This window comes from Cyprinus carpio, chromosome B3 (genome assembly GCF_018340385.1).
Source record: "Cyprinus carpio isolate SPL01 chromosome B3, ASM1834038v1, whole genome shotgun sequence".
In the NCBI taxonomy this organism is placed as follows: Eukaryota; Metazoa; Chordata; class Actinopteri; order Cypriniformes; family Cyprinidae; genus Cyprinus; species Cyprinus carpio.
In genome coordinates this window covers 16,595,224-16,606,543 of record NC_056599.1, presented here as the reverse complement: position 1 = coordinate 16,606,543, position 11,320 = coordinate 16,595,224, and the positions used below count along the sequence as shown (strand labels likewise).

Here is an 11,320-nt window from a genome sequence, read left to right as displayed (position 1 = left end):
AAAGTTATTAAACATACTGAAAAGAGAAATTTAAAACCGAACTATTTTAAAATCTGGCAAATAGTTGTTGCCATGAAATCTTGGAATTTTTAAATAAATTTAAAAAATTCAATTTTTAATGCATCACTTTAAAATGTATAAGTAAATAATCACATTGTTTTAAAATGTGATTCATTCGAGTTATGGCACAGCTGAATCATATTAACGCATCCTTGCTGAATAAAGTACATTTGAACAGTATGTATATATGACAAAGTTGGGCATTTTTTTCTAAATCTACCTAAACTAGGCAGATTCTGTTGCTCAGTCAGACAGAATGGGGCAGTTTTACATTTGGATACCACGATCTCTCTCCTCCTGGCGTCTGGTCAGTTCAGTATTAGTGTATGACCACTAGGGGGCACAGAAATGTGCTAGAAAGTCAGGTCAGATGCAGCTCAAAATGTGTCACATCCTGGCGGAGCACCACTGAGGAAACAAAGGAGCTGGGGGTGAGTGTTCGCTAGCATTGTGTACTTTATTCAGAATTACTGGTTTCCACTAACAACTTTTTAATCCGTGATGTAATATATGTTATAATATATCAAACATACCGAGTTCTTTGACACGTGTTGTGATCTTAATGTCTTAGACGGTTGTCCGACTTTAGCTGTTAAACGTTATAACGTTAGCGCGCTAGCTAATGTTAATGCTGTTTCGATGACAACGGGTTGTGTTTGTAAAATATTAAAGCTTTTTGAAAACCTCAAACACAATCCAAATAATTCAAAAGCCATGTTCTGCCTAAAATGCGAAGATAAATTGTTTTACATATGATATCGCGCTGTAATGTTATTCGATAATCTTCACCCAATCACATTCACCGACATTCTCAACCATATACCATCTACACCTACTCTTAATAAACATGCTCGGGATGCTTACAGCTCGTCAGATATAACACCTTTACATTATATTTCGTGTTAATAACCAATATTTGTTGTTTCCCCCATGCAGCTGTCGTTTTAGTACAGCTACACTTTAAATGAACCTCTTAGCGAGCGGCAAGCTCTCTCGCCTCATTGTGTGCGCCATTATCCGCATTGAGTAAAACAATATCATACATAAACACAATAAAATCCACATCTAAGTTATTGTTATTAATAACAAGCATACAAACTGTTGCCAGTTCAATTAAATATTGTCTCGAATTTCACATTTAATCCTAAACAGGTGGGTGTATTGTTGTTAAACGGTCTGAAAATGTCAGATTTGATGATAAAGCAGGTTGATATAATGGTGTTTGCAGCCTCATCAAGTTATGTTTTTTTGCACATATTGAAAGCATGCCTATTCGTCTAATAAGTTTTTGCCCTATTACAGAACCAAATGATGGGGATAGCCTGATATCCTCAATCCTACAAACAAGATGTCAAGTAAGAGCACATTTCAACTGATTGATCAGACCACTTAGTTGGTTTAGACCCCCTTGAAGCGCACCCATCAGGTCTTCAAAAATGACTTTGTTAAAGATGCTTTACCGTTGAGTTATTTGTTAGCACCACTTTCTCTAATCAATCTGTAAATGTGTAAATATGGGTGTGCTTATCTTGATGTAATTGACAGTAACATTTCTAGTGTGACTTGATTTAAATTCATTGAACTGATGCAGATGTGACGAATAAGTAGGCTTTACTGCTGATTATTAATTTTTTAACGAGTTTCAAAAACAAATATTTTTTTTTTTTCCCCATCTCTCTCATGCAGAGCGGCCACCCTATGCCCCGGCCCCCGCCCCGGCCCCCACAACAGTAAGTAAACTGAACATGCCAATCATCCATACAGTCCCTCCCCTCCATCACCCAAACATGTTCCATAGGTTTCTTAGAGATGAGAGGAGAGGATTGTGGGAAGGACACAGTATCACATGGGTTGGATTTTGCTAATTTTTTTTTTTAAATGCAGGTTTACACAGAAAGTGCTATTATGAGGCTCTGTCAATCCGTAAGGTGCTAAGGATGCTGCTTACTTTAGGCTCTGAAAGTGTTTAATGAATAACCATTAGGGCTGCAATATATTCAATATTTAGTTTTTCTGTAATCATGAAAAAAAAAAAATCTAGATTGAGTTGATTATTCTAGAATGATTGCAACGATTTTGTCAAGTGAAAATGCACATAACATAATGTTGTGAAATTACTTTTGATCTGACTGTGTGTGTGAACCTTCCTTTTGGAGCTGACTGATTTGGGGAAAGCCTCAAATGTGGGTGTTCACAGTTGGCTGTATTCTTTACATCTTTTTTTCATAGGCCACATTCCCAATTTTTTGATCCACTCAATGTGACTAATAATTATTTTTGTTGTAATTAAAAGTATTAAGCAAAATAAGAAATTTATTGTAACATTACTGTTGCAAATTGAATGCAGATCTTTCATGAATTTATCATACTACTATTTTTATTTATTTATTTTATTTTATTTTTTTTAACCATCGAGCTTTCATTTTGGTGGTTTGCTTAAATAAACACATGCGCTACTTCCACATGCTCCGAGTGAAGCGTGGTAGTGTTTATTTTTGCGCATGCAGCTCATGATATGGTGTTTCAGCATCTAAGAGTGTCTTGATTCATTTTCTGTGACTGTATCATGAGCCGCATGAGTGTAAATGAACAGTGCCGTGCCTCACTCTGAAACCCGCAGCACATGTGTTCATTTAATGAAATCACAGGTTTTGAGAATTTTTATTCTGATATATTTTTTTGGTCATATCCCAATTTGATTTTTAGGTATGCTCTGCAGCCTTAACTTTAGACTCATGAGATCTTAAACCTTCCTGGTTATTCATTAAACACTGTTTGGAGCGTTAAGTGTGTGAGCCTCCTTTTATGCTGAGGCTTTCCCACATTATTTAATCAATATTGATTAAAACAGATACAGAGGACCGTTTGCAGTAATTTAGCATTGATGCTTCGCTCCGCACGCATCCTTGGAAATCTTGAATCCCTTACGGTTGAAAAATTTGATCCAAATCCTGATTAATTACTTTTAGTGTCCCAGAATTGTTATTTTTGTCAGTTTTAAGACTGATTATTCAGGTCACATGCCACCGAGAGATTTGGCTCAAATACTCCCGGTCTGAATCCCTAAAGTTAACAAATCCTTCTAGCACCTCATTACGTCCCTCCACCACCACCCATAGTGCCTGTGGCTTTGCTACAATTGGATGTAGAATAAGGCCAGGGTTGTGCTGCTATCAAAGATTGCTGCTTTTTGCATGTTTTATGCAAATCATGACAGAAAACGAAAGCAGGTTCTCCTTTTCATTTTTTTTTTTTTTTTGTCCCTTCCTCCCTTATTTGTGTCATTTCTCATTCGTGTTTTGTCTCATTTGTCTCCATCAGCAAATGCCCACCACCCCTGGGTTTGTGGGGTACAACCCATACAGCCATCTGGCCTACAACAACTACAGGCTGGGAGGGAACCCCGGCGGGAACAACAGGGTAATGGTAGGACCGGAGCCAACTAGGGCCCTAGCGACAGCCGAGGAACTAAAAGCCCAGACGAGAGGACGCTAAAGCTAACTTACATGGCCTGAATATGAAATAGTGAAATGCTTTGCTCATACACTGTACAGGCTCAATTCATAGAGTTGAAGGTGTCTGTCGGGTAGTAGAGTCAAGTCTTGGGTAGTTTTGTAGCTCTCTACTAGTAGCCTCCATAAACTTCATGCTTCTGTGAAGCACTCACTCTCTGTAGCGTCTGGATGGGTGTGATTGATGCAGTATGAATTGTAGCTTCAGAGTGTTTGCTTCTCAGAGTTGTTCCCCCTTTCCCCCGTCCGCCATCCTATCACCTCATCATGCACAGGAGCTAACGGCTGTCAGCTCGCATGGCTTTAGATGCCCATGCCAAATGCAATAACTTGGCATGGCTTTTTAGCAAGCTTGAGGCATTTTAGCTGTTGGCTGGTTTCATCCAGACCTCTGCAGAATAATATTCAGGCATAAAAGACAGTGGCTTTGTGTCCAAAAGAGCTTAATGCATGGCCTTGTCAGTGAAATGTAAATGTGCTGTATTTGGTTTGCAATTTAGGTATGTCTCCGCCCCCTTTGCGAAGCTCTTCTCACAGTCATCGTTTCTTTCAGTCGTGCTTTTTGCCTCCTGTCTCTTTCTCTCCATAGTGCTCCATTAAGACAGTTCAGTGTTTTCTGTGATGATCACGTGTGCCCTTCGTGATGTCTAACACTCCGTGTGGGCTTCTTTCCTTCTCCCACAGAACTCCTCAGGGATCACCGTTCCTAAGCCACCCAAACCGCCCGACAAGCCACTGATGCCCTACATGCGGTATAGCCGGAAGGTAAGCAGGAAGGTAAGACACCCACGGTGTCTGCTTTTACTGCTTGTAAATTGAGGAGAGCGCTTCTGCGATCAGCTCGAAGGCTGAGGGGCAGTCAGTGGTCTGATTCCGCCCCTTCAGATGGTAGACCCCAACATCGCTTCATTGCTTTCTTCATTTCAATCTGTTGTTTCTGATTTACTAATTTGAGAATATAAACTATATGTTCCTTTTCCTGCTTTAAAAGAGATGAACGTAAAGCACTTAGGTTTGTTAATGCTATTTGAATCCATAATAGATGACACATTTTGATAATTTAAATTTAAACATGTCGTTTAGATTCTAAACATGTTCAGATAAATTTCTTCTCTCTCGTGTCCTGCATTCTTGCTTTAGTTTTGGATAGAAAAGTAGGCAAAAATTGGAGCTCTATCTCTATCCTTTTTGGGGAAATGCAACCCTCTCCGTCCAGGAATCCAGACTGCTCTGTCGACTCTGAACTGACACTTGTATCTTCTTAGGTTTGGGACCAAGTTAAAGCCTCTAATCCTGACCTGAAGCTATGGGAGATTGGGAAGATCATCGGTGGCATGTGGAGGGACCTCACTGATGAGGAAAAACAGGACTATTTGAACGAATACGAAGCCGAGAAGGTTTGTCTTTTTAACTGTTTCTCGACTTCAGTGAGATTCCAGAGAAGTCGAGCACTAAGCAGTTTTTCTCCCCACAGATCGAGTATAATGACTCTCTGAAGGCCTACCACAACTCTCCAGCCTACCTGGCGTACGTCAACGCTAAGAACCGTGCGGAAGCTGCTCTAGAAGAAGAGAGCCGGCAGAGACAGTCTCGCCTAGACAAGGGCGAGCCCTATATGAGCATCCAACCTGCTGAGGACCCTGATGGTGAGATCTAAAATGCTATGCTGTGAGGTCTAAAAATGCTGTTGTGGCTAGTGGTCTACCGATATATCGCCACGGCTGATATATTGGCCAATATTTGGCATTTTTCAAATATCGGCATTGGCCGATAAGTTTTTCTGCTTGGCTGATGTGTTTGAGGCGGGACTTTTATTTTGACGGTGCTAAGAACGGTCCTGAGCGCACAGTGCTCACATCTCCCTCTTGTTTACTGTCATTGTTAACAGTTCTGTCTAATACGGATAGAAGTCTGTCTAATAATCAGATAGAACGATTAAACAAAGGAATTAATGTATACAAAAAGTATTGACGATTGCTTTTATATTATTAGTAATAGAAAGGCAAACATTATAATACTTTCTCTTTTGCCGTCAGCATTAAGCAAATACGCATTTATATTATTTAAACAAATCTTTGAATGACTAATGAATATTTATTTTCACAAGCCTTGCAAACTTAGTTGAATCCAGCTGTGAGATCTTGTGAAGTGTGCATTTTTATCCAGCGTGATCGCATGTTCTCTGTGTGACGGTCGGTCTGTGTGAATTGAGTACTTTCAACTTTAAACTTGTGATTTCAAATTATGCTGCGCTTTTTGCATTTGCCCACTTCCATATTCATGTCATTTTCTCTGTGTGCTTTATGTAAAATGAGTGTTACCCTTGCTTTATTTGAAAAATATGATTCCCAGTGCACACAAACTTCCCAGAATACTGAGTGCCCTGTTGGTTACAGTGTTTACTTCCTTTTTAATTGTTTTTATTAAATATTTATTAATTTGTGAAAAATACTTTGTCATCTAAAGTATACATGTTTATTTTACGCATTTATTTTTTAATCTATTGTCAAATGATTTCAGATTTCTTAAATATTAATTAAAAATAATAATATTAATAATGCTATCGGCCCGCTGCTTTACAAGATATCGGCATCGGTTGTCAAAAAACAATATCGGTCGACCACTAGTTTGTGGTCTGTTTTTGAAACCAGTATTTTTGCAGACTCCGTTTTAAGCATAAAGGTGCAGTCACACAATTTTAAAAAAAAGGCAGGAAAAGGACCATTGTCTGCTGTAAACAGTGTAGCGATATATGAAGCACAGCAATGTAGCGATTAATTTTCAAACCAAGCAGCTTTGGGTTGGTCAGTGCAGCAAATCTCTCTGACCAACTTTAACCTGTTGTGAACTCTAAACGAGGAAGTCTTTCTTCCTCGAGCTAAATTCCCGATTGCATGCATTTCTGCTAAAATGAAAAAAAATTTCACACTCACCTGCACCTTGAAGGGGTCATATGATGCGATTTTTGAATTTTTCTTTCTCTTTGGAGTATTACAAGCTCTTGGTGAATAAAGAAGATCTGTGAAGTTGCAAAGACTAAAGTCTCAAATACAAAGAGATATTCTTTATAAAATTTAACACTCTTCCACGCCCCCTAACACGCCCCCACATGTCTACGCCATTATGTGGGAAGATTTGCAGATGTTCACGCAAAGAAAGATGTACCTTTTATTCTCATTGTAGTGTTGTTGTTGCCGCCGCCATGTCGTATAGACGCAGTGTGTTTGGTTGTGAAAGTGAAACTACTTTGTTTGGCCTTCCAAAAGATGACGATATGCGATTTGTCATGTCTGGAGCTGATCCGTGCTGGTCGCTGAGGAAATACATCAACTTTGCACTGTGTATCGCAGAATCGGCTTTCACCGTGGACGAAGCGGAGTCCAGCCCGGGATCGTCACATGTGGTTGCTGCAAGCACAATGGACGCTCCTTCGTATAATCCACCGGCCGCACCATTCTCAAGCGCCTCTCTAGCTCACTCAAGGCTGCGGTCTGTTGTTCCGTAGATAAAAAAAAAAAACTACTTTTTTTCCTCCCAAAAAAAAAAAACACTATAAAACATGTTCATAAATAATTTTTTTTTTATGTTTTTGTCTCGTAGCTTCGGCCCGACAAGGCATCATATGTTAAGAAGCGTAACATTTCCGTCACACGCTTGAGGCATTCGGCCAATCACAACGCACTGGATAGCTGCCCAATCACAGCACACCTCGCTTTTCAGAGAGATGAGCCTTGCGAAAATCGACACATTTCAGAAGGCAGGGCATAGAGGAGAAACAATAATGTACAGTATGTGGAAAATAATGTTTTTTTTTTTTTTTAAACCGCATAAACACATTTCATTACACCAAATGCACAAAATAATGTTCTTTTTAGCAACATCATATGACCCCTTTAAGGAGTACTGATGGCAGGTGTTTTTACTGTTACCCAGGGTGTCCGCGGGTCCTGAAAAAGTCTTAAAATGTCTTAAATAACATTTTCCTAACAAAAGGCCTTAAAGTCTTAATGTCTTAAATTCAGATTCGATGGGTCTTAAATATTTTGGTCACATTACCACAAAAATATCTTCAGTCTGACAGACCTAATGACTGTTTACTACGGAAGAGGATTAGGGCCAAGCAATAGTAAAAAAAATAAAACCATCTTGAGATTAAAGTCATTATTTTGCGAGATTAAACTCGTTAAATTTCGAGACAAAAAGCGAAATACAATCTTGAGAATAAACTCATTAAATTTCGAGAATAAAGTCGTTGTGTTTCGAGAAAAAAACTTGTTAAATTTCGAGAAGAATAGTCGAAATAATCGTGAGAATAAACGCATTACATTACACACCATTAATGGCAATGCCATACGGTTTTAATTTATCATAGCTGTCCAAGTGCCAGAGTGCATTTGGGTGAAGCCAGCGATAACCTATTTGTCCTCTGGTTGTCATTTCATGTTGGACAAAAGCGAGTAGCCTACATTGCGCAAATTGGACTGATTTTTTCTCTTCTAAAAGGACCTAGCCGCTTGCAAATTCACTTTAAAGTTCGTGTGCTAATTATTATTGTGTCATAATTAGCTAAAGTTGATAGTATTTCTTTGTTACTGAAAGATATAGGCTATGCAATGAACACTGATCGAATGCGTTATTCTCTACATTTCATTTCGACTTTTTTTCTCGAAAAACAACGACTTTATTCTCGAAATTAAATGAGTTTATTCTCACGATTATTTCGACTTTTTTCTCGAAATTTAACAAGTTTTTTTCTCGAAACACAACGACTTTATTCTCGAAATTTAATGAGTTTATTCTCACGATTATTTTTTTCTCCCCCTCTCGAAATTTAACAAGTTTAATCTTGCAATATAATGACTTTAATCTCGAAATGGTTTTATTTTTTTATTATTGCTTGGCCCTAATCCTCTTCCGTAGTTTACAATCATTGGACAGACCGAAGATTTTTTTTCTCCCCCGCGGTAAGTTACTGCATCATCAGAGAGAATCGCAGTAGCATAATACAGGTCAAACTACTTTCTTCATGTTCTCAATAATAATAATAATATAGGTCGAGATACAGCTGATCAGCCTTCTATCATTAACAGTGACTTGCTGCCACCTACTGGCGATTTTAATTTCACATTTAAAGTACCTTTTTATTATTTAAATAATTTCAAATATCAGTATTCAACATTTTGTTTAATATATCAAAACATTATTTATGCATTTGTAAAAATAGGCCTTTGTAAAGGTAAATAACGATATGCAGATTTAAGCATGTAAAAGCATGTCTGGTTATCATTTAGTAAAAAGACATGCTCAGAAGCTGTGTTTTTCTCAGAGATATTGTCAAATACCTGAAGAAAATTTTCCTCCAGCGTTTTCACATCCCAAATTACCTACTTTTTTTGTGCTTTTTTTGGGCAATTATAATAGCAGCAACTTTTTTTCAGTTGCTCTCAGCAAATGCCAGGGGTTTAAATATGACAAAATGATTGTTACATATAAACATGTATTGTATGTATTATGACCTTGTGGGAAGTAAACTACCAGGATTGATCTCAGAGAAATAAGTGGCATCTAAATTGAGTTTATAATGGTAAAGCAGTTTTACAAGCCTCCTTGGACGTTCTGAAACTTGTGCATTTCAGAGAAAACACTCTGGTTCCGTTCTCTACTGCTTGCTTTCAAATATGAAATGTCTCTGTAGACTATGATGACGGGTTCTCCATGAAGCATATAGCGGCAGCTCGTTTCCAGAGGAACCACCGGCTCATCAGTGACATCCTGAGCGAAGTTGTGGTGCCTGATGTTCGCTCAGTGGTGACCACTGCTCGCATGCAGGTCCTCAAACGCCAAGTGCAGTCCCTCATGGTGCACCAGGTATGTTGGGCAAGTTAAACACACAAGACACACAACTCAAGACACATACTTTAATCTTCGTACCTTAATTTCCAAACAGAGGAAGCTAGAAGCAGAGCTGCTTCAAATCGAGGACCGACACCAGGAGAAGAAGAGGAGGTTCCTGGAGAGCACAGACTCCTTCAATAACGAGCTCAAACGGGTGTGGAATTGAGTTTGATCCCTGAACTAATACCTTTTGTGTTTAGCCTGAGCTCAAATGCCAAACGCACTGCCAGTGATTGATGTGCGGTTTGTGTTTGTTTAGCTGTGCAGTCTGAAAGTGGAGGTGGACATGGAGAAGCTGGCAGCCGAAATGGCTGCTGCAGAGGAGGCGGCTCGCCGGAGGGCGGAGGAGAGGGAGCGGGAGGCAGCAGAGCAGGTGGAAAGAGCCACTCAAGAAGAGCAACAGCCTGCCGCCAGCACCCAGGCCAATGCCAACCCTGAACAAACCTCTGCCAGCGAGGCCAAGGATGGAGAAGACAAGCCCTCCCCTATGGAGACGGGTCAGACCTGCACCGTTATGTTCTCTAACTTTGAGAATTCAACAAAAATAGAATTAAAGATGTTTGACTGTGGTGTCTGTTCTGCAGAGTCTCTGGCTGAAGCTTCTGAAGGATCTCAGGAGGCTGAGCAAGGCGCCCCTGCTGCAGCAGGAGACAAACCGGCCCAACCTGAACCTGCAGAGGGCGCTACAGACGAGGGCACCAGCGACAGCACTGCTCCGTCTGAGAGCAGCTCTGGACCCCCAGCAGAACCCCAGGCCTCTGACACCACTGAAGAGCGGCTGCCCACCCAGCCACAATAACCCCAGCTCCTAATCTTCATGTTCATTTACGATGTCTCACTTCGCTCTGTGTAAAGTCATTTGTCCTCTAGGATTTGTAATCCTATGACCTGCCAGTCAGTGAGTGAGAACAGTGAAAATTGATTGCTTTCCCCACCTCCTGAATGTTCTTCAGTGAAATGTTTTGGAAGGACAGCAGAATCTTGATTGCTGTTCCACACACATTCAGTCAGGCACACGTTTACTTGATCTAACCCTGATGTTACCAGCCCACTTGAGTACTCTTGAGCTACAGACATTAAAAGCTGTTTTATCATTGTAAAGTGGGCAAATGTTAAGTAAAATGTAATGCTTGCATCCTGCAGTCACCAATTTTTATTTTTGTATTTTTTTTATTATTTTTTTTTTTTTGTGAAAAGCTGAAGTGGAAGGTTATTTGCTGTCACTTACAATGTTTTATCTACATGTGGCACGATTATTTTATTGGATATCTTTGTTTCATACTTTCACAGTTTAGTTGAGTAGTCTGTGGGCTGTAGTCTTTTCTCTCATAATCTAGGGTTTTTTTTTTTTTTTTTTTTTTTTTTTTTTTTTTGTACTTAAAGCCATGCTAGCACTCATGATTTTCCATTGCAACAGATTAACTGCACAGAGCAGATATCTACATGGAATGGCATTACATTAAGCCTCTGGATTATTGTGTTTTTGTATTGTTGGAAGGTATTCCCTCAATAAAGTGATTTCTATGTCTGTTTTAAACATCTGCTCTTTTTGGCTTTTGTCTAGTGGTTTATGGTTTTGTTTTTTATTTTTTTAAGCTTTGTTTTTAGTATTAATATGCTGAATACTAGTTCAGGTCTCTAGTTGGGTTATCTGTATAGTAACTCAAGATTATTTGAACTGCTGATAAAATCGTTTCCTATTGCAATTACTGTCATAATTAGATGTGAAATGTACAACCCCCGCTGAGATGTAAATAAATTCACCCGCTTAGAGATATATATATATATATATATATATATATATATATATATATATATTTCAGTGGATATATATATATTTAAACCTATAGAAA

At 39.1% G+C, this 11,320-nt stretch overlaps 1 protein-coding gene across 6 annotated transcripts; it reads left to right on the top strand.

Moving 5' to 3' along the window:
- Positions 1–427: 427 nt before the first annotated feature.
- Positions 428–11,004, top strand: LOC109050116 (SWI/SNF-related matrix-associated actin-dependent regulator of chromatin subfamily E member 1-like). 6 transcript variants are annotated; one of them, XM_019067787.2, is made up of 11 exons: positions 428–491; positions 1,363–1,415; positions 1,747–1,790; positions 3,382–3,486; positions 4,257–4,349; positions 4,838–4,969; positions 5,047–5,218; positions 9,268–9,440; positions 9,520–9,621; positions 9,727–9,964; positions 10,052–11,004. In XM_019067787.2, exons 2-11 carry the CDS (start codon positions 1,409–1,411, stop codon positions 10,264–10,266), a joined length of 1,281 nt encoding a protein of 426 aa, XP_018923332.1. In that variant the 5' UTR covers positions 428–491; positions 1,363–1,408; the 3' UTR covers positions 10,267–11,004. The 6 variants fall into 6 exon arrangements, with proteins under 6 accessions (XP_018923332.1, XP_018923340.1, XP_018923351.1 ...); XM_019067795.2 differs by having other exon boundaries at positions 429–491; positions 3,382–3,480; XM_019067806.2 differs by having other exon boundaries at positions 429–491; positions 4,257–4,337.
- Positions 11,005–11,320: the final 316 nt, after the last annotated feature.

Coding starts and splice junctions, on each gene's coding strand:
- LOC109050116 (XM_019067787.2), top strand. Junction 4,970..5,046: donor ACGAATACGAAGCCGAGAAG/GTTTGTCTTTTT, acceptor TTCTCCCCACAG/ATCGAGTATAATGACTCTCT. Junction 9,965..10,051: donor GCCCTCCCCTATGGAGACGG/GTCAGACCTGCA, acceptor TCTGTTCTGCAG/AGTCTCTGGCTGAAGCTTCT.